This window comes from Ochlerotatus camptorhynchus, unplaced genomic scaffold, assembly GCF_037179485.1.
Source record: "Ochlerotatus camptorhynchus isolate MF236.1 unplaced genomic scaffold, CSIRO-AGI_Acam_v1.1 ptg000335l, whole genome shotgun sequence".
In the NCBI taxonomy this organism is placed as follows: Eukaryota; Metazoa; Arthropoda; class Insecta; order Diptera; family Culicidae; genus Ochlerotatus; species Ochlerotatus camptorhynchus.
The window spans coordinates 386607-410557 of NW_027040823.1; the positions used below are offsets into that span (position 1 = coordinate 386607).

Below are 23951 nucleotides of genomic sequence, written 5' to 3' on the forward strand. Positions count from 1 at the left end.
AACGGCAGATATCGCTCTGAACCCGACCAATGTTCTTCAAATGATATCTACTCGGACAGTGCCCAGTTACTAGGCCAGTGTATATACTAAGAGCCCGTTTATTGAGCTCCAAGAGCTTTTTGGTATGTGTTACATTTGGAGTTATAGATCTTTTCGACTGGTTGCACTTCGTGACGGCCATCCAGTTGGCCATCACCCTTTGTTCTTCCCAGCGTTTGAGTTCTATTTTTACCGTACAGTTTGATATTCCACAGTATGGTTCTGGGCCAATAAACGGTGAATTGGATCCTAATTTTGCAAGATCGTCGGCCCTTTCATTCACTTCAATGCCACAGTGTCCAGGAACCCAATACAAGTTTACTGAGTTCTGTTTGCACAGCTTTCGCAACAAGAGAATACATTCCCAGACAATCTTTGATGTACATTTGTAACCATGAAGCGCTTTTAGTGCTGCTTGACTGTCAGAAAAAATACAGATATTTGCACATCTATATTTTCTCCTTAGGCAAACACTTACACATTCAAGTATGGTCACGATTTCCGCTTGAAACACTGTTTGATGACACTGCCAAAGATTCCTGCACCTGTTTGTGTTCCAATTTTTGAGCCATCTGTGAAAAATATGATTGAGTCTTGACGAACGCTAGGACCACCGACTTCCCAATCCGAACGCAACATTTCACATACGTTGAAGGGAGTGTCATAATTGTCCTCTGGTTTCATCCAGTCTCCATTCATACTCATCACTGGTCCTCTTTGGAAGTATTGTAAAATGCGTAGGTGATCAACCAGGTCACCAGGCATGACTTTTTTAGACCTTTTGAACCTTAGAGCACTTCTTTCCGCTTCTAGTTGTACGTATTCATGCAAGGGCAGTAGATTGAGAATTGCATCTAACGCTTTTGATGGGGTGCTGCGCATCGCACCCGTTATAGCAATACATGCTAGACGTTGTAGTTTTGCCAGCTTCCTCTGTACGGTAGCCTCTTTCGTTTTTGGCCACCACACTAACGAAGCATAAGTTACTTTTGGACGGATTACTGATGTGTAAATCCACATTGTCGTTGTTGGTTTCAAACCACATTTTCTAAAAACAGTTTTGGAGCATAACCACAGGGCACTGGTTGCTTTGTTGGTCACAGAATCAATCTGAGTATTCCAATTCAACTTGACATCCAATATAACTCCTAGGTATTTGACCTGTTCACTAAGATGGATCTGTTCTCCTCCAAGCTTGAACACCTTTAGGTTGAACTTCCTCTTTCTAGTAAAAGGAACGATTACTACTTTTGACGGATTAATGTTTAGGCCCTCCTTAAAACACCAAGATTGGGTAAACTTTAGAGCCAGTTGCACTATTTCTGAAATGATAGCGTCAAACTTTCCTCTAACTACGATGACTATATCATCCGCAAAGCCCACAACTTCGAAACCTTTCGCCTCTAGGCTTCCTAGAAGACCATCTACAGCTAAAGACCACATTAGTGGTGAGAGGACTCCTCCTTGAGGACAGCCTTTCGTTGCCTTTACTGTTATAGATGAGCTTCCCAGCCCAGAAGTGACTTTTCAGATTCTCTGCTTGTACGTCAAGCAGTACAGTTCGGTCTTTGCTCGCTCTGTCGAGTTGTTCTAAAGTTTCTAGTTTGTTCCAAACATTCGCAGTTTAATCGCGTCGTCAGTAGTGTCGGTCGCTTCGTGTGATGGGAAGACAGCGCTCCCGGAGCAGGCTCCGAGAGAAAACGGAGAAGAAGAACAGCGGTGAGGGTAGCATGAGTGTACCTATTTCGAATAGGTACGCTACTCTTCCCACCGATGTAGGGAATACCACCTCAGCCACGGTGAAGCGGTCAAAGAAGAGGAAGAAAAATCAAGGCCAGTCCGATGGTGCGAGTGGACGGGACGATGCCACCGCGACGAACGTCAGCGTCATTGGTGATTTCGGCGACGCCGTCGACAACGAAACTGCTGCCACCCCGAGTGCAGCAAAAATGAAGCTTCCTCCACTGGTGGTGAAGCAAGTCCCACTCAACACGCTGATTGGCGATCTTTCATCGCTGGGCGTTGCAGCTGAGTTTAAGCTCGGCAGGATCGGCACCAAGGTGATGCTCCGAACAAAAGCGGAGTACGAAGTGGCCGTGAAATATCTGAAGGATACCAAGGCGGAATTCTTCACGCACGACATCCCCGGTGAGAAGCCCTTCAAGGTAGTCATCAGGGGTCTACCAAACTTCGACCCCAAGATGGTCGAAGCCGAAATCAACCGGTACAAGCTAGCCCCAATCGCTGTCTTCCGAATGACAAGGAGAGACGAAAACGTGAAGACGTACCCGGATTGTCTTTTCCTGGTGCACTTCCAGAAAGGGACGGTGACGCTCAATGCGCTACAAGCCATCCGATCAATCTGCTCCATCATCGTACGGTGGGAGCCATACCGTGGCGGCCATCGTGACGTAACGCAGTGTATGAGGTGCCTCAATTTTGGACACGGTACCCGCAACTGCAACATCAAGCCACGCTGCAGCAACTGCGCTCAAGAACACGCCACTTCCAACTGCCCTGCGGATGGAGCCGTGGCGATAAAATGCGCTAACTGTGGTGGTGCACATCAAGGTTCCGACAGACAGTGCTCCAAACGCGAGGACTTCAAACGCATCCGAAAGCAGGCGTCAAGCAACAATCAACCAGGACGCAAGAAGGACAAAACCCCAGCATTCAGGACGGAGGATTTTCCGCCTCTTCGTGCTCCCCAGCAAAGGCAAGCGAATTCGCGGGTGCAACCCGCCCCCCCTCAAGAAGCTTCCGGTGATTTTGCTGGCCAAAGCTCTCCATCCCCCCCTGGATTCTGGAGACAACCAACAGCGCAAAACAACAACCCCGATCTGTTCTCAGCGGATGAACTGATGGAAATTTTCGTCAACATGTCCGGTGCTCTTCGTAAGTGCCGCAATAAGCCCGAACAGATCCAGGTGCTCGGTAAGTTCATCATCCAGTATGGCGTCTAAACCGCTAACTATCGTCACCTGGAATGCTTGCTCTGTAAGAGCAAAAGAGATTGAGCTTGCCGACTTCCTCCGCAAGCACAGCATCGACGTGGGCCTTCTAACCGAGACCCATCTAAAGTCCGGCGACAGCTTCTGGTTGCCTGACCACAACATTATCCGGCTTGATCGCACCAGCTCCAGGGGGGGTGGTGTTGCGGTCGTCGTCAAGAAAGGAATAAAATACCACACTCTGTCCCATATCCGCACCTCTATCATCGAGGCCCTTGGTGTGGAGGTGGAGTCGTCGACTGGATACGTCCAGTTCATCGCCGTCTACTGCCCTCGACAGTGTGCCGCCAGCAGTGGACTAGCGGCAAAATTTAAGAAGGACCTGTCCACCATCACCCGTACCGGTTCCCGCTTCGTTGTTGGAGGAGATCTGAATGCTCGTCATGAGGCATGGCGGAACTACCAACAGAACCAGAACGGTCGTCTGCTGTTCGACCATTCGCAGCATGGGCTGTACTCCGTTTGGTTCTCGGACGAGCCAACATTCATCTCACCGGCGGGCAACCCATCAACGCTAGACCTGTTCCTGTCAAATACCAGCTTGTCCAACCCGGTAGCCTTGAACGAACTCAGCTCCGACCACCAACCGGTGGTGGCTGAACTGGGATACAACGTAGCTGCTGCTCCAAGCCTGCGCAAGGACTACCATCGCGTAAACTGGGCCCAGTTTGGACGCGTGGTAGACAGGCACATCATCGACAACCCGCCGCTTGACTCCGTGGAGGACATCGACCGAGCGTTGGAAGTACTCCACCAAGCCATAACCGTGGCTGACGAGGCGTGCGTCCGACGAGTTCCAGTGAGGGGTAAGTTTATTGCCATTGATTCCCACACCCAACTCTTAATTCGACTGAGAAATGTTCGTAGACGCCAGTTTCAGAGGACTGGAGATCTAGCGAGGAAACGTGAAATAGCCAATCTGAACAAGGAGATTGCTTCCAGAATGGTCTCACTCCGGAACGAAAGTTTCGGGCGGCTTGTCCAGAATCTGGACGACCGCTCCAGACCATTCTGGAAAGTTGCCAAGGTCTTAAAGACGCACCCTAAACCCATTCCGCCACTAAAAGATGAAAATGATGACGATCGGCTCATAATCACCCCTCAGGAGAAAGCAAATGCGATTGGTGAGCATATTGCCAAATCGCACTTGCTTGGCTCCAACATCCAAAGTCCGCTCGAAGTTCAGGTTGAGCAATGCGTACTCAACCTTGATTCCTCCCCTTGTGCCATCCCTCCGGAGGATAGAATCACAGTGGAACAGATTTGCTCAGCGCTGAAATGCACCAAAAACATGAAGGCCCCCGGGTTTGACGGAATATTCAACCTAGTGTTGAAAAATCTCAGCATGAAGGTTCACTCTCTGCTGGCTGCTGTCTTCAACAGATGCTTGGAACTGCACTACTTTCCAAGTATCTGGAAGACAGCGAAAATCATACCTATCCGCAAACCCGGCAAGGACCCAACGCTAGCTTCAAGCTACAGACCAATCAGCCTCCTTTCAGCGCTGAGCAAATTGTTCGAGAAACTCATTCTCAATTGTTTGCTCAAGTTTGTCGAGGAAAATAACATTCTCCTTCCGGAACAGTTTGGGTTCAGAAAGGGGCACTCCACCAATCACCAGCTAGTGCGGGTGATGAATAACATCCGAAGTAACAAAGCTGTATCCAAGTCCACAGCCATGGCATTGTTAGACGTTGAGAAAGCGTTTGATAATGTCTGGCACAATGGGCTTGTATACAAGCTTTGTAACTTCAACTTTCCATTACATCTGGTTAAAATCACCCGTAGCTACCTCCAGCAAAGGTCGTTTAAGGTATCGTTGAATGGTTGTCTTTCCGACACGTTTTCCATCCCAGCAGGGGTCCCGCAAGGCAGTCTGCTGGGCCCCTTGCTTTACAGCATTTACACTTCCGACATTCCTCCCCTTGGAGACGGTTGCGTGTTTTTCCTGTTCGCAGATGATACCGCAATAGCCGTCAAAGGAAGGATGCCTCGCGAAATAACGAACAAACTTCAACGATGCCTTAACGCCTTTGCTGATTATGCCACCACGTGGAAAATCAAAATCAATGCTTCCAAAACACAAACAATCATGTTCCTCCATCGGCAATCACCCAAACTAAAACCGGCTCCCTCTTGTACTGTAATCATGGATGGCACAAGGGTTGAGTGGTCCGCCGAAGTAACCTATCTCGGGATGTTGTTTGACGAAAAGCTCCTATTCCGCTCGCATGTGGAGAAAACCGTAGTCAAGTGTTCCGCCTTGGTTAGGAGTCTGTATCCGCTGATTTGCCGCAGATCCCGCCTCTCAAGGGTGAACAAACTGGCCGTCTACAAACAAATCGTAGCACCTGCGATCCTCTACGCAGCTCCGGTGTGGGAATCATGTGCACAGACTCACAGGAGAGTCAAAATTCCTGAAGTGGACCACTGATTTTTCACAAATCATTGGATTCCATTCAAAATACGTCTATATATTGCTCTTACCACGACAAACAATAACCCAAAATATTTCGGCAAAATTCGCATTTAAACAAAAGTTATAAACAATTAAGTTTTTTTGACCCTTTTTCGAAAAAAAATCTTATCTCTAGATCGGGCCAATGAATTTTTCTCCAGTTTTGATATAATCACAAGAAGACATGTTTCTTCCAAAATCACTAAAATTTATTCATCAAAAATGTAATTTGTTTATAATAATTACATTTTTTTATAAACAAATGCAATTTTTTTGGTGTTCCCCGCGCGATACAAGATTGCTTTTTTTTAGAATTGTTCCCTGACTTTTTTCCCATACAGAACCGTTTCAACATTTTTGTCACCAGTATTGGGAGCCGAGTTATAGCAATTTTTGTAACGCGCCGCACCAAGCGCGCGGCGCCGCGACCCGCCGCTCGCGCGCGAAGCGAGTCGCTAGGCGTTCTTGGTCCGAACTCGTTTCCTCGTTTCGTCTTTCCCGTGTCTTTCCCGATGCGTGAACGCGCGAGCGGCGCGACGCGGCGCCGTGCGCTTGGTGCGGCGCGTTACAAAAATTGCTATAACTCGGCTCCCAATACTGGTGACAAAAATGTTGAAACGGTTCTGTATGGGAAAAAAGTCAAGGAACAATTCTAAAAAAAAAATCAATTTTGTATCGTGCGGGGAACACCAAAAAAATTGCATTTGTTTATAAAAAATTGTAATTATTATAAACAAATTACATTTTTGATGAATAAATTTTAGTGATTTTGGAAGAAACATGTCTTCTTGTGATTACATCAAAACTGGAGATAAATTCATTGGCCCGATCTAGAGATAAGATTTTTTTTCGAAAAAGGGTCCAAAAAACTTAATTGTTTATAACTATTGTTTAAATGCGCATTTTGCCGAAATATTTTGGGTTATTGTTTGTCGTGGTAAGAGCAATATATAGACGTATTTTGAACGGAATCCAATGATTTGTGAAAAATCAGTGGTCCACTTCAGGAATTTTGACTCAGGAACAAAATTCAGGTCGCTCAGAATAGAGTGCTGAGGATGGTTCTTGATCGTCCTTTCGACACTAGAATAACAAATTTACATGAAGAGGCAGGCATTGCCAAAATAGATTCCAAAATTAACGAAATTAAGACTAAATTTACACAAAAATGTAATTTATCAGAACATGCTTTGATAAGCAATTTGTATATAGTAGGTTAGGTGTATATAGTAGTTGTAGGTTAGTTGTAGTTGTAAATAGTAGTTATAAGTAGTCTCCTTTTTCCAATTCAAATCAAACCAATCCCACCAAGGTGGTCATACTTTAAAATAGGCCTGATAGGACTAGGAACTGTAAATAATAATTAAAATCTCAAATGTACCAAAGTTGAAAAGACGAATCTGTGTCACTTAACAAATTCATACATGTAAACCACACAATCACAAGAAATAAAGATCATTTAAATGCAAAAAGAAGTGACTTTTCTTTTTGCAAGCCTAGTATGAATCCAGTTGACGATGTGCGTGTCGAAGTTCCTTTTCTTCATGGCGTCAACCATAGAAGAATAGGATGCGTTGTCAAAAGCTCCTTCAAGAAAGAACAAAGTGCGATTTCTTTAACTGAAAGTGATTTTTCGATTTTAGTTACCAAAGTATGGAGAGCAGTAACTGTTGATTTTCCAGATTGGTACGCAAACTGAAAATTAGATATTGGATGCGTTAACATGTAAGTTGAATTGATGAAGTCATTCAACACCTTTTCCATAGTCTTCAGTAAAATTGATGAGAGACTTATGGGCCTAAATGCTTTTGGCTCGCCTTATAAATCTTAGTAAGAGACGGAATCAGCATTGCTTCACCGTTTTGAAGTAGTGTCGGGAATATGCCATCCACACCCGCAGATTTAAAAGGCTGAAAAGATCGCACAGCATTCTCCACTCTGGCAATTGTGAAAATTTCATCAGCTATATCTGGTATGGTGTTTTCAGTTCTCTGAGACACTGGCGAGGTCTCTATAGAACACATTTCACCAACAGAATCAGAATTATCTGATTCCACACACAATACCGAACCTGGAAAATGTGTTTCCATCATTAAATTTAAAGTTTCAGAGGGAGATTTGGTAAAACCTCCATCATGACATTTAAGATTACCAAGTTCAATCGTATGGTCTTTCGCAAGAGTTTTCTGTAATCTCGCGACTATAGGAGTACTGTTTATATTTTCACACATTTGAATCCAAGACTGCCTCTTAGATTACCGTATTTTATTATTATATTCAGATCCCTGTTAGAATGTGTCTCTGTTAGAAGACGAACGTTTGATAGAACTGCTACTGTTGTAGGAATTTATAATTCTTTCTTTTACCTTTTCAGAAAATGATTCCAATTGTTGGATAGAAGCAATCTTTACGTCGTTTGTAAATATATCTGAATCTAAGCACTGTGTATATTGATCCCAGTTTGTTTTCCTAGGATCTCTAAATGCAGAAGGTGGTAAATCACCTCCACCCCATTCAAACATAATGTGTTTATGATCAGAAAGTGAGATTTCATCTGACACACGCCAATTTCGAATCTTCGCAGAATTAATATTTCCAGCCATTCGTGCTTAAACCATCATTTTGACTCTCAATGAGTCTCTTAAGCCTCTCATCGCTGAAGTCTGCACTTGGTTGGAAGAATGCGTGGAATCTTTCCGGACGAGGGACGTCTTTCTCGTCCAGGGCAATAAGCTCGGCATTTTCCCAAGGGGTGAGTACCTTTGTCACATCTTTCAGCCACGTCGCTGTTGTTTGATCCTTGCAAACCAGGGACAAATAACCTTGCTTGTAGCTGCATTTTGTGAACTTTGGTTTTATATTCTCATGCCTTTGCTCCTCGATTTTTAAGAGTAGAGCATCCTGTACAGCATCGAGTTGTGCTGTGTTCATTTGTTGTTCCGGGTATCCTTTTATGATTATTCCAATCTTAACTAGACTTGCAACATCTTTGAAGGAGCGACCACCTGAGTTAGAATCAGCTGATGAAATTTTGGGATATCCTGAAGCTCCTCCATTTCCATCAGCTTTTCCTTCACTCTGGTCAGCCTCCTTCATTGATTTTGCCTGATTGCCAGTATTGGATAATCTATCGCGCACTTTTGGACAAACATTCGACTTAGTCCTCTTAACGTCCGACTTTTCTCCACTGCTACCTTGATCGCCATATCTCGATCGCTTAGCAGTGTTTGGAGTCCCAGAAACAGCGTTAGCAAAAACTTGTTTCCGAGCTTGCTCCATGCTCATCCCTGATTCAATGCATTGCTTAATTTTGTTTCTTTTTGTTTTCGAAAAAAATTGCGCCACTTGATTTTCGACGCACTTATAGTGGAAGGGTTACTTCCACTCCCACTAACGATAACCGACTTTATGGTGACGTTTATTCCATCATCATCTTCGTCACTTTCGCTTAACATCGGACCGTCTTTCAAGTCGTCGCGTTTTGGAGTATCGAGGATAGAAGAAGAACATGATTGCACCTCTGAGACAGAATCACTCAAAAGTTGTTTCTCCATGAGCTCCTCGGTACCAACGGATGTCTCAATCTGCATCTTTTCAGATTGAAGTGGGCAGCTTGTAGCTTTTCCGTTTTCAACAGTATTCATGTTGAAATCCTCCAATTGCGGTATCGAAATATATTAGCTTAAAGCAACGATCTGTTATAGCTGTACACTCGTGATAATCTTCAACAGTAGCACCAAAATAACCTTTTTCACTACCACACGCGATTGTACTTTTCGCAATTCACCGTGAAAAAACGATTTATAAAGCGAGACCACTTGCGTACTTTGAGAACAGTGATGCTATATCCTAAATTCCTGTTAGTCTCATCATTACCAAGGAAATTTAATAATTTTCTTACTGAGGATATTTTAAAGAAAATAATGTATTTTAAAATACAAACATTTAACGGATGTTTAATAAAAAAATAGAATTTTTCAGTCATATAACTAGTAAAAAAATTACAACGAATTCAGTATTTTTTATTAAAAACATAATGTTTATTCTTAAAAAAAAAAACGTCAATGAATATTGGAGAAGGGGCCCTGGTCAGCCGTACAACGCAACTTAGTCACAAGAGCACTGGACGACACTGACGACACATTCTCATTTTTTATAGAATACCCGTTAGTTTGGCAATTATTAGGAGAAATCTAAGGAATTTGTGAGGAGAAATGCAATTTAAATCTTTTGAGACTTTCAATGTGAGTAGAAATGAGTAGTGAAGGAGTGAGATTCAAATGGAAATCTGAAATGAATTCAATGAAAATTATGATAACCTTTCCAAAGAGTTTCTTACGAATGCGAATTTCAAGGTAATTCCGAGGAAAATTCATAGAAAATTGAATTCGGAGGATAGTTTCAAAGTAATTCTGATGAATATTTCAATGAAATTGCGAGAAATACTCTAGCTATATTCTGGTGATATTTGTAAGAGAATTCGGAGAAGCCTGCCAAGTGAATTCGTAGAACAATTCCTTGAGAGTTTCGGTAGATTCCAAAGCGAATGCTGAGGAGAACCCCTAGTGAATTTTCATGAGAAATCTCCTTTGAATATGTACCTAGTGTGATGAATGTCCCAAAATTTTCCTGAAGTTAATGAAACGGCTTTAAAGTTCTTTTGTAGTTTGAGAAACTAGCCTAATGCTCACAATACTTCTCATCACATTTTTAAGCTTCCCTGAACCTTTTTAGACTTCCTAAAGTTTTCTCAATTTTCGTAACGATCATGGATCTTCTTTAAAGTTTTAGTTAAGTGATGAAGTTCTCGAAACTTCTTTAAAATTCATGTAATTTCTAGAACGGCAATGGAACTGCTCTGAGATTCTCTGTTCTTTTCTGAAGTTCTCTAAACTTCTCTAAAGTTTTTGCAGTTCTCCTGAAGCTTGTTGTACTGTCCTGAATTTAATTGAATTTTCCTAAAAATGTTAAAGCTTTCGTGAACTTCTGAACTTATGTAAAGTCCTCAATAATTTTTTTAACATCTCTGAAGCTTCCTGAAAATGTGGAAACTTCTTAAAATGTTCCGCTTATTCTCTGAAACTAACGGGACTGAACTCCCCCTGAAATCCCCCCTATTTTTTAAGCTTACTTAACTTCTTTGAAATGCTCCCGCATTTTGCTAATGTCCATGAAAGTTCTTGAAGTTCTCGGATCATCCCTTAAGTTCCATAGACTTCTATGAAGTTCTCTAAATGTTTCCGAAGATCTCTGCACTTCTGTGAAGTTTTCGAAGATTTTTCTGGATCTTCTTTAAGCTCCCGCAATTTTCTAGTAATCAAAACGAAATAATTAATATGACTTTCACCGATGTTCTCAAGATTTTTCAGGAGTTCATTAAACTGTCCATAAATTATCGACACTAATTCTTAACTTCTTCAATAGTCTAGACATTCCTGATGTTATCCAACTTTGCATGCCAATTAGCTCAAAAACATCATTTCTTAATCTTTCTTAAAACTTCATGGGTTTCCAAAACTAGGCCGATAATGGCCTTGTTGAGAGACCACGGTCACATTGGCCATCCCGGGTATGTCACGGTGCCCTCCGGGATGTGGCCAGCAAGAATTAAAACTCATTATGTGACACATCAAACTTCATGTTTTTACAAAACTCGGCCAGTAATGGCCTTACCCAAGTAGCATTGCAAGTTTTATCGAGGTTTTAAAGCATTCTACAAGTCCAAAACATGGTCTACCGAACCTTCATTAAACCCAAATTGTTCCTTGGGTATTGATACGGTCACACAAGCTCCTCAGGGCATGGTCTGGTGCGCTTAGAAATATTCTGGAGTCCTCGAGGAAGTGGCCAATTCCCGACAAAAACAAAAATCCATTGTTCGACATATCAAACTTCATAATTATTCAAAACTCGCCTGGTAATGGCTTTATTGAGATCCCACGGTCACATTAGCCAACCCGGAAATGTTCCCGTGTCCTTGGGGAAGTAGCCAACAAAAATTTAAACTCGTCGTGCGACACATCAAACTTCATGATTTATCAAAACTCGCTTGATAATTGCATTTTTGAAGGTTCACGATCACACTAGCCCTCCCGGGCATGTTGAAGTGCTCCAGAAAATGTTCCGGTTCCCTGGGGAAACGACCAAATCTCGATAAGATCCAAAACCCGTCATGTGACATTTCAAACATCATAGTTTTTTTTTAATTCGACCGGTAATGACCTTCTTGACAGTCCACGTCACATTGGCCATCCCGGAAATGTTCCGGTGCCCTCTCAATAAGGATTAGTACTCGTCGAGCAATACAATTTTCACGATTTTACAAAATTTGGCCGGTAATGACCTTATTGACAGTCCACGGTCGCACTATCCCTCCCGAGCATGTTCTAGTGCCCCCAGAAATGTTACGATGCCCCCGAGAAAATAACCTATTCTCGACAAGAACCAAAACCCGTTGTGCTACATATCAAACTTCATGCTTTTGTAGAACTAGGCCAGTAGCCGTGTGTATAATAATTACAGAACAGATAAGCCGAATGCCAACACAGAGTGACCCCAACGGAAACCGGAATAACTCTGGAACCATGTTTTGATCTACATATTTCCTGACGGATTCAAAAATTTGAATAGATTCCCGACAAAATGCAAATTTTTGTGCAGAAAAAGATTGAAAAATTATGTTTTTAGAGCTAATTGAATTTTGCTGCAAATTTAGACGTTGTGCACGCAAAGGTTAAAACAGTCCAAAAGATTTTTAAATGTTCTTGCAAAGACTGCCCTAAAATCTTAGTGTTTTCTATAAAAACCCTATTTTTTCTGAACTTAATTTAATTGCCTTGAAGTTTCCACAGTTTTCAATACGTTTTAAATTTTTTAAAAACGCTTACTTGCCTTGAATCACTATTTTTCCCTGAACTTATCTGGACATGTTCCGGAAAATTTTCTGATATATATTCGTAATTCCCTGATGCTTCTGAACTTTTCGGATCAATCATAGAATTCTCGGAATATCCCATAATTCCACGGAACTTCTTGTAAGTCGCTGCAAATTTCCTTAAGCTCATGGGATTGTTCTGAAGTACTCGGAACTTCGTCGAATATCATGAAACTATCTAAAAATATCAAAATTTCTTCTCTACAAATTCTCACATTTTTTTTTAATTAATGGAACCCTGTTGATGTTCTCTTATCAACTTAGCAATTTTTTTGCAATTTTTGTAATTCCCATAATACAACTATCACATTGTCCGGTTCTTTATATAATTTTTATTGCCTTTTGAAATTCTTCCGGAACTTCGCTGAAGTTTCTGGAAATTCCCCGAGTTTCTCGAAACTTGTTTAAGGTTTCTGCAATTTCCTTGAAATTATTTGTACTGCCCTTTGATTATCTCATCTGTTTTGATGTTCTCGGAGGATCCCTGAAGCTCTCAATTCTATTGAAGATCTCGGTTCTGATCTGAAATAAATGTAATTCTCGTAAACACCTATAAATGTCTTTGAAATTCTCTGGACTTCTGTAAAGTTACTGAAATATTTCTAAATTCATAAAATCTCTTAAGGTCTCTGTACTTCCCTGAAATTCTCGGAACATCGTAAGGGTTTCTCGATGTTTATATTCATCACATCATGGAACTATCCTGAATTCGTTTAAACTCACTCTTATAGATCTTTAAACTGCTCCAAAAGTCTGGACTAGAGTAACGGGAACTACCCCTTAGATCTCTGAAATTCCCCAAAGATCTCTAGATCTTGCTTTTTTAAATACTTAGAACTTCTTAAAAATTTCTACAATTTTCCTCAAGGTTCTCTATACTTCGGAAGTTCTCTTGACACCAGTGAAGTTGTCTGAAATTCTAGGAACTTTTGTAAAGTTCCTGCAGTTTTTTGGAAGCTAATAGAACCGCTTGGAGGTTCTTAAAGCTCCCAGTAAGTTCCCCATATTTTCAAGAGGTTAACTTCCCTTATGTTTCCACAGTTTGTTTATGAAGCTTCATTAAAATTCTCATTCTTTCATTCTTCAGGACATCTGTAAAGTTCCTACAATTGTTGTGAAGTTAATCGGACTTCAATGAAGATCTCTAATCTTTCATAAAGTTAATTACATTTCCTTAATTCTGGCACATTGAAAATTTTCAATATCTTGAACTTGTACACGGAAAACGAAACTTCGAGACATTGGATATTTTGAGATCTTGTACTTAGTAGAATTAAGTAAGTGTTAAACTTCAACAAAACTGATTGTCAAGTCTTAAAACCGTTTGCGTGAATCCCTAGCAGCACACTTGTCACTAAACAGACGTGGGTTTTCAGAAAAAAAAATTACAGTCTTAAGACATGTTATGAGCCAGGTAATCACTTCCCGAGCAGGAACCGATAGATAATCAATAACAAATGAATACCTTAATGTGGTATGATACCAGATTTTGGTAGGCTTGTGGTATAAAACCTTGTTTTGATACTATTCAGTTATCGAAATATTTTGTAAAATATCAAATGAATACCAAAATAACAAAATGTGATCTTTCAGTTTTTAGACAATAACATCTAAAAGAGTGATTGAACTGGTATTATAAGACCTTTAAAATAACAAACTATGGTATTCTGGCATCTAAAAAAGCGTATGTTATCCGTTTGTTATTGTAATAACTACATTATTTATTAGTTAGTTATTCGTAGAATATTTTGGAGGTAGTATTTTTGGTATTTTACCTCTTATGTCAGCCTCACTCATACCATACTTAGGTTGCCAGTTATGCTATTTTCATACCTGAATTTGGTATTAATAAGTTATTTTTTCATGCTCGGGTTGAAGCAGTAATCAAAGTGTTACTGTGATTAATAATGATGTAGGAATGAAACTGAAATCATTTTTATATCAATCATATATAAATATATTTTCATCACGAGCTTGATCGCCAGAAAGTTTTCAACAAGTTCATGATCCCCTTCTTTCCTCAATTTACTCCATTTCCTCTCCAATGTCAATTTCCGCACCCTTATTAGTTATTTTCTGACTGTTTCTGGACTTTCCGTTAGGGATATTTCTGCATATGAAACACTTGTCTTTATTCCCTCGCTATAAAATATATTCCCCATGCACACTTCAATGCCCATACCATCTCCGTTGAACACTTGTTATGGATAACACGTTTAACCAAACGCTTGATCGCAGCGGGATACCTCCGGTGGGAAATCGTTCACAAGCACGTAATGCATATCCCGGCCCAACCAACATTGCAAGTTTTATTGAGGTCTATATCATGGTCTACAGAACCCTCATAAAACCCACATTGTTACTTGGGAGGTAACGAATAACCCCGCTAATTTAGATTGATTTTGCTATATTTAGCTAACATACGGCTAATACAGGGCTTCGGAACATTGTTAGTCGGATTACTATTTAGCAGGCTTGTTGGTTACTTGGGATTGCCCCCCACTTTCTTTCCATCACCATAATCGAAAACTTGATATTCAGAGGTGTGCTTTCACAAAATTAGAAATTTTGGTCCATGTGATCCTGAGTTCAATATTAAATCATAATCTGCTTGAAGAAAAATTCATCCATCCAAGCAGGATCATAATTAAGCACACAATGGGGAACTAGAACTACAAGTATTCAAACATATATCTCTTATCTCTTTGCTATTCTTCCATTTACACAAAGACGCTCCAACCCATTTTCAGAGGTTTGTTGGACCGAACTGAATACAGCGCCACCCGCTAATCCGCTTGTAGCGTGAATTTTGTCACAACCAACAATGTATAACTAAAAGATGTAACTGGATTTTTACTGTTCCTCTGGATCCCACTTCAACTAGGGACGGTCCAAAATAATCCAAATTCAGTTCGCCAAGCAGAATCTGACGAACACTAGCGTGTAAATTCATAGGATTTTGACAGTTCTTACAGTAATGTATCTGTAATTTTAGCAGCTGGAGAAGACTATGTTCTTTGTTTAAGCAATTCAAATAATTTATTTGAGCACCCACAAGCTCACAATTCTATTAAGATTTTATTAATTTACAAACATCCTAAAACAACACCGAGTAATTAAATTGTATGAGACTAGCGAGGTCAGTAATACTGTTCAGAGAGGATTAAGAAATATTTCCCTGATTTTTAAAGAAATTCTCGGAGATTCCCTGATTTTCCAGGACTAAAATTCCTTGGGGTAGTCGACACCCTCAATTCGTAAAACACGTAAAATACCACCACCTCTGTAAAAAACCACCACCACCTGGATGAGCTTTTAAGCCAACATTAGGTGGCCCCACAAAATGTAATTATTCTACTGCTTGGCTTCAGTCAGAAGCCACCGAAAGTTCTAGATTGAATTCAGCATTTTTTTCTAAATGGCATGGTAAATCAATAAAAAAAAGTATTCAACTAGTAGCTCAACTCAAAACCTAGCCTCACATTGACCAATTAAGCCAAAACCGTCCGCTGACCTCAAACCTCGAACGTATTTCTTCAATTAGCACATGATGTCAAATTGCATCATCGTTTCTCGCTGGCCAAACATCATGCACGGCCTAGTATATGTGGTGCTCCACCAAAAAGCAAGAAAAAGCGAACAAAATACCATCCGAACTAAACACTCCAGCCAGCAGCCACTAGCCGTCCGTAGCCGGCCAACTACTACTGAACCTAAGCACACTTACACCCGCTTCGTGACCGTTGTTGGTGTAAAAGATCTGGTCATACCGCAGCTCTGCGCTAATTTTGCTTCCTTTCCTAGTTTGGGACCAAAAACCAAAGTCTCATGCAGCAAACCACGCATTCACGACAGTCCATAGGCCTACACAAACGCCAAACTGCATCGGGGAGCCTTTCTGGGGGAACTTTGCCACAGTAGAATATCTCACTCGTAGAGCAGCCAGCATTAACATAAGCTTCGAAGCAGCAGCACACCCACGAACAAGTGGAACCCCTACAACAACAACAACAAGTTTCTGCTGTCATCGATGAATTTGTCCCTCTGCCTCTGGAACCTGCTAACAATGCTCGTTGTTTGACATTAATCCGTAATGCTTCTCTCGCTATATCTGTATTCAACATGCTTCCACCTAATCTAAATTCCCATCATGTGTGCCCCGGCATGGCAGAGCCGCACATGTGAATCAATCCTTCATATCGAACCTGCCTTTGCGTACCGCCACTTCCATATGCTAATGTTAATTTTAGACGTTTCGTGTATGTTTACATTCGGAGTTTCTCCCTTCGCACACCAACCAACCATCCATCCATTTCAAATCATCATCCTCGCCTTTACGCATTGGTTCCAGTTTTAGCCTAGTGTACTATAAGCGCGCAAACCGCAGACCTACGAGATTTGAGCATCAACACATCTCTCATCACCGTTGCCGTTTTAGGCTGGTTTGTGGAGTAAAACAACCAAAAGAAGCGTGCGTTTGAGCATAACCACATACGAACCAGTCTACGGCGGCAGCCAAACTTTATATTTGAACTAAATTTCCTTCAAACTTACCTAAATCCGTCTCTTTCTTTCTTTCCCACGAACTACGCGCGTCTCCTTTATGTTGAACTGCTGCCGCGATAACAGTACCACATAGGCCTGTCCATCGTGTTCATCCGTGCGAGCAGAGCAGTTGCTACCCGGCGACGGGCAATCTGCTGATCGGTCGCGAGAATCGCCTGTATGCGTCGTCGACCTGCGGTTCGGAGCGACCCGAGCGCTACTGTATCGTGTCCCATCTCGAGGAGAAGAAATGCTTCCTCTGCGACACCCGGCCCGAGACGGCCCACATCCCGATGAAGAACCACCGGGTCGGGCAGATCATCTACAAGAACCAGCCAGGGTAAGTTCGGTGAAACTAAAATAGATGCCTGGACGAACACATTTTGAATTTGTTCCTATTACATCATTGACGCAAAAAAAAAAACGCTTCTATGTAAATATTTATATTTGCATGCTGGGAATAAAATATGATTATATTTGCTACCACCATTTCCAGTATCAGAAAAAATATAAACAAACTTCGCACCGACAGAAGCAACGGGGATTATGTCATTTGATTGTACAGCGCTATACGTTCTGATCACATACATTGCATTATAGTCAAAAGACTTTGGGATCGTGTGGCGGTTGTGTCAACATTTGGCAGAGGCCTGTCTCAGGGCGGGTACCATGTGTGTTCTCCAACGGTGGTGTTGAAAATGATGTCATGTTGTTGAAGCGATGATGATGTGCATCGTTTCCACAATTGTGGAAAAGAATATTTTTTGTAATGACGTTAGTTTGTGACACATTGTGGTTGTGATCTAATGAAATATGAATTTATCATAGGCTATAATGCGTGTCTATGAAATGAGAGACCTTGGCACAGTTTCCGGGTATCAGATATTTGTTTTTTTAAACATCTTACATTATTCCTACTTCAACTAAGATTTTTCCAAATTTTCAAATCAATTTAATTAAAATTGAGCGCTGGAGAATTGATTGAAGTTGATAGAATGAGAGTCAGTTGATCACCATTAATTAATTGGATAATTCCAATAGCGCATTTGTAAAACTTACAGTTGATTAAGTTTAAACCTGGCGATTGTTTATGGTCCCAATAACATCTAAAATACAAGGTTTGATGGGAATTTAATTTCATATTTGGGCTGCTCCAGAATTTTTTATGAATTTTTGGCTCGACCTTCTCCAATTTGCATGAAACTTTGCATAATTGTTTGTTATCGGCAATCATTTACATTTTTGCTAAAATTCGGCCATTTTGGATCCCACATATTTTTCCAAAATGGCGTCTTTGACATTTTTCAATATATTGTACAACGTAAACGTCACTTCTAATCGAAATGACAAAGAAAAAAGAAAGCCTTTTGAGGAAAAAATACAAGGCAATCATTTTTTTTTGTAATTTTTAGTAAAAATAGTGTTAAAAATTCAAAATATCCTCGTGAAATAAAAAAATAAAAAAAAAAATCACGAAAAATGCAAACCTTTTGGTCAAATGTTTGATTTTTTTTAGTACACTTTTCTTGTTATTTTTTTCTCAAGAAATGATTTAAAATAACTCAAATATTGTTTCTTGTGTTAAGAGGAAACTAACCATCAGTCGACTTGCTTCTACTTCTTCTTATATTCCTAAATCATCACTTTCTAAATCTATTAGTAAAATTCATAGAATGCATGCGTCACCGTGCCAAACCGCAGTTACTAGATCTTCAAAAAAAGAAATCCGCGACTTAAATACTAATCCGCGACAGATAAAAAACTGATTTCATTGCTTAAAAATACCATTTATATTACTACTACACATACTTGTCATTCTCCTCTGCACAGCAAAAAATAAATTTTAATATTACATCCAAGAGAATGCACTTCAACTATGTCGAAAATCTCATGTAATTTTTATGGCCACAAAAATAAACAAATGCAGAAAAAGCAGCGTAATGTCAGTTCATGCAGTGTATTAATGATAATTTTATCCTTTTTCGAAAGTAATATTACCCCATATTTTTGACACGATTGAAGTGCATCCACTTTGATGCGATATCAACATTGTTTTTTTGCTGTGTGTGAGAGACAAGAGCGAACATTCTAATCTTCTCGCTCTGTTCGTTCTAGAAAGAGCACTACATGCAGTATATTATTCAATACACCCTTACTGTGTGTGTAGTTTTTGGAATGAACTACGCGGTGAGATTAGATCACTCTACACTGGTGGGAATTAGTGAGCGACAAAAGAGCTCAAGAACACTCTGCAGTGAACTCACAGAAGCTCACTCCAGAGAACACTGGAGTGAGAGAACTGGTTGATCCTCTGGATATAGAGCAAGTGAAATTGTGAATGATTTGACAATTTTCCATTCGCAGGGCTGGTAGCGATCAATGCTATCGAAAATAGTGATTTTAGTGACCATGTTGAAGAAATAAGTGTCCTAAAAGTGACTTATGGTTGTAAAAAAGTGACTAAAAAGTGACTTAAGCGTAGAAAATTTGTCGAAAAACCGGGAATTCTCATGGAATTTTATTGTTTATTGTTTATATTTTTAATAATTTTCTTACTAAGAATACATTTTAAAATTAAACATTTAATATTCCTAGTTATTTTCATTCACACATTGAACTTTATAGAACTAGAATGGATTAATCTTCAGTAACAAATACATTTTTTTTTTAATTCAGAAGCCTCATGATTTTTTTTTTTTTGGTTCTAGAATATGCATATTTCTCACAAATTTTATAAATTCTTAACTGAAAAGTTATAATACTTCAAGAAATTTTCAAGAATCTGGTTTCAAATTCCTTTCACAGTTTTAAGGCTAATGGAATTTTATTATAATTTCTTAGGATCTTATTTTACGGGAGTTCTGGGAAAAAAATCTATGAGAAAAACATCAACTGCAATCTGCTTTCATGGTAGTTCTGAGGAATTTTAGACTTCATGTGAAGCCTAAGCCTAAGATAGGAAACTCCAAGCGAATTTTCATGAAAAATCTCCGTTGAATATGGAATGAACTATTCTGAGCTCTTCAGAACTACTTGAAAGTTCCCAAAATATTCCTAACGTTAATGAAACTGCCTTGAAGTTCTTTTGTAGTTTGAGAAACTAGTCTGGTGCTCGCAATACTTCTCATAACTTTTAACTTCTCTAAACTTTTTCGGACTTCCTAAAGTTTCCACAATTTTCTTAACAATCAGAAATCTTCTCTAAAATTTTAAAAAGTACCTGAATTGCTCGAAACTTTATAAAATTTATGTAATTTCCCTGCTCTGGAATATCTGTGCTCTGAGGATATATGTTCTTTCTTGGAGTGTTTTTTTTTTGTATAGAGCTTTATTAGCGAGATCAATATCTTTCTCGAAGCTCTCAAAACTTCTCTTAAGTGTTTGCAGTTCTCATGCAGCTTGTTGTACAACCACCGACAAACCGGCATGAAAATTTAACTTAACTCTTGATCGAGAATCCTTAACGGCGTATTCGAATGTGCAGCGATCCCATCTGCCCATAGAACCATAGAAATTAATAATCTTTATAAAACTAATTTGCACGGAATAGATTAGATGCAAACCCAACTCATTTTGTATGCGTGTTCGTGGCTAGGGTACGGATTTTTTCGCAAACACGGCGGCAGATGTCAGTTCTGTGCTTTGATCGGAAATTTGATGGTACTTTGTGCGGTCATTCATGTCGGTTTGTCGGTGGTACAACCATGAATTTAATTGAACTGTTCTAAAAATGTTCATGCTTGCGTGAACTTCTGGACTTATGTGAAAACCTCAATAACTTTCTTAACATCTCTAAAGTTATCTGAAAATCTGGGAACTTTTTGAAATTTCCCGCTAATTTAGTGAAACTAATGGAACGGGCTGAAGTTTCCTTTGTTTTTGAGCTTTACTAAACTTTTTTGAGATGCTCCCGAAATGTCCATAAAAGTTTTTGAAATTCTCGGATCTCCCCTTAAGTTTTATAGACTTTTATGAAATTCTCGAAAAGTTTCTGAAGATCTCTGTACTTCTATGAAGTTTTTGAAGATATTCTGAAATTAAGAAACTTCTCTAAGCTTCCGCAGCAAATAATCAAAATAGTTCTATGATTTTCACTGTAGTTCTCAAGATTTGTCTAAAGTTCAAATTATCGAAACTAATTCATAACTTCTTCAATAGTCTAGAGTTTCCTGATGTTTCTAAAACTGCCTAAAATATTTCTCTTCTTCTTCTTCTTCGCATTTCAAGCTTATTGCATATAGCATATTAGCTTATTGCGTGATCTCAACTTAGTGTTCTAGATGCACTTCCACAGTTATTAATTGAGAGCTTTCGATGCCTTTACCATTTCTGCATTAGTATAATTGTGTGGAAAGTACAATCCTACTCCATGCCCAGGGAAGTTGAAACATTTTCCAACCCGGAAAATTCTTAGACCGGACCGGGAATCGAACCCAGCCACCTCCAGCATGGTCTTGCTTTGTAGCTGCGCTTTTACCGACTGAGCTAAGGGAGGCCCCTTTCTCAATTTCCTTAAAATTCTGTAGACTGCCTGAATATCTGAGTATTTTTTTAAAAGAACCCACCATTTTACTGGAATTGATTTAATTGCCTTAAAGTTAAACAATTTTCCTTAAATTTTATAAAGTTTATAAACGCTTACGGTACTTTAACTGAAATCACTAATTTTCCCTGCAAAGCCTGGACATCCCAGAAGTTTTCTATGCTTACCTTAATTTCTCTAAAATGATCAAATAATCCGGTAAATTTTCTGATACATATTTATAATTCCCTGAAGCTTCTAAAGTTTTCGGATCAATCATACAATTATTCTAAGGAACTCCTTGTAAGTTGCTGCAAATTTCCTTAGGGGGTAGTCCACTCTGGAAATTTAAAAAAATCTTTTTTTTTGGCTTAAAAAATACTTTGGAATGTCTACTTTGACATAGACTTGACCGCAAGTCCGCAAGTGACATTGTTCCAAAGTTATAGGCCGATTAGTGGACTCGTGTCCAGACGCTCCAAGCGCGCTCAGGTGAGCGCTCGGAGTACCCGCCCGTTACCGGCGAAACGGCGTGTCCTAGTAGTCCCAACTGCTGCCGCGATTATCTCTAAACGATGTTTTCAAAATTGGCGGGCGCTGTATTCCTTTTTTTTTAATTGATCGTTATTTACCCTCAAAAAAATTCGTGAAAATGACCTATTTTTCATGCCGCCAGAGTGGACTACCCCCTTAAGTGATGATCGTCCTCGAAGTACTCGGAACTTCACTGAATATAATGAATCAATTGAAAAATAAATAAATTTCTTAGAAGTTCTCTGGAATTTCTTGAGAATATCGGTGCTTGGTAAAAGTTCTCGCCTTTTTTTTTATTAATGGAACCTCGTTGATGTTCTCTAATCAACTTAACTAAATTTTCGAATTTTTTTAGATCTTGAAATTTTGATTAAATAACACCCTTGAAATACTCTCACATTTTCCGGATGTTCCTATAATTTTTATTAGGTTCAAGAAATTTTCTCTGATATATCCGAAGTTTCCGAAAATTCCGGTTTCTGCAATTTCCTTGAAATTTTTTGAACTGCCCTTTAACTCTCTGATCTGTCTTGATGTTCTCAGCGCTTCCCTAAAACTCTCAACTCTAATGGAGATCTCGGTTCTGCTTTTAAAATAAATGGAATTCTCGTAAACACCGAACTCTCGGGATTTCTGTGAAGTTCCTGAAATATTTATGAAGTTTTCTTAAATTAAGTAAGTGTTCAACTTCAACATTTAATGGATTTGATAGTAAAGCTGTTTCTTTAAAACTGATTATCATGTCTTAAGAACGTTTGCGTTAAAAACATATTTTTAACCAATTTCATAAATAACATTCTTATTATAAACCTGGAAATTATACGCCAAAGTTATGGAAAAACCTGAAAAACTCAGGGAACTTTATTTAGCCAAATGCGTGAGTTTTCTTTATAAACATCACAAAGACAATTATGATTTTTACAGTTATATTTTACAACATTTATTGATATAAATCTACCAGTGAATTTAATTTACTAACTGATATAAGATAGATATCGATAGAACTGATTAAAATTTAGGTTTGTTTTTTTTTTTTTTTTTTTTTTAAATAAATGAAAACATATTGATAATATTTTTTGTTTTTGAATCTTGATATCAACGGCGCCGGTGGTGTAGTGGTAAGCGTGATTATCTCTCATCCAGCTGGCCTGGGTTCAATCCTAGTCGGCACCGCCGGGATGTTCTGAGACACAACATCTCTGATCACGCCTTCCTTCGGAAGGGAAGTAAAACCTTTGGTTCCCGGCAGAGTTAATGTACACGTGCATCCATCCCGCGTGATAGAGACACGCTTTCTATAAGATCGTAGGTGCCTGGTACATTTCGAGACGTATTATTTCGCGTTTCTTTTTTGTTCCTACGTGCCTCATTCGTGCCACATGTGCTGTGTCTCATGAGCTAAGCTCGGCGAGCTCCAGGGAGATCGGCAGCGTACCTACGTCCTGCGTGCATGCTAAAAGTGGCTGGTTGGTGATAAAAAAAAACAGCAGAGAACTGTTGTAGTCCTGTCACATTCTCGTGTTGCTGGTACAACTGATTGATTTCAATCAGTTGGTATCCAGTTTTTAAGGGTTGAGAGATAATGGTTTTATAGAAGTATTTCAAGCGGAAGATGAGTTAAACGATTACGAACCAATTACCGGCGGAGTTATTTGTTACCGATCTATGCGCATGGAATTTTCATGGTTCAAAATATTGATTTAGCTCCACCAAGTTCAAACGATTTCAAATCAGCTCCTGATCATTCTCACAAAATTTGTTCTCATTAGGATGCGAACTCATACTGCACTTGGCCCTTTGAAGTTTATGTGGGAATTGAAAAATTGAACGTTAGGATAATTAGTTATTAATTGATTAGGAAGATGATGTTCTTCTGACATGGTTCATTGACTACTCAGCAGACAACAT

The 23951-nt window shown here is 39.6% G+C and overlaps 1 protein-coding gene across 3 annotated transcripts in view; it reads left to right on the top strand.

Moving 5' to 3' along the window:
• Positions 1 to 23951, top strand: part of LanB1 (laminin subunit beta-1) — a 123189-nt gene that overhangs the window by 27066 nt on the left and 72172 nt on the right. For all 3 annotated transcript variants that reach the window (XM_065230931.1, XM_065230929.1, XM_065230928.1), the window contains exon 5: positions 17072 to 17327. In XM_065230931.1, coding sequence (XP_065087003.1) covers positions 17072 to 17327 — 256 coding nt within the window. The remainder of the gene's footprint in view (positions 1 to 17071; positions 17328 to 23951) is intronic.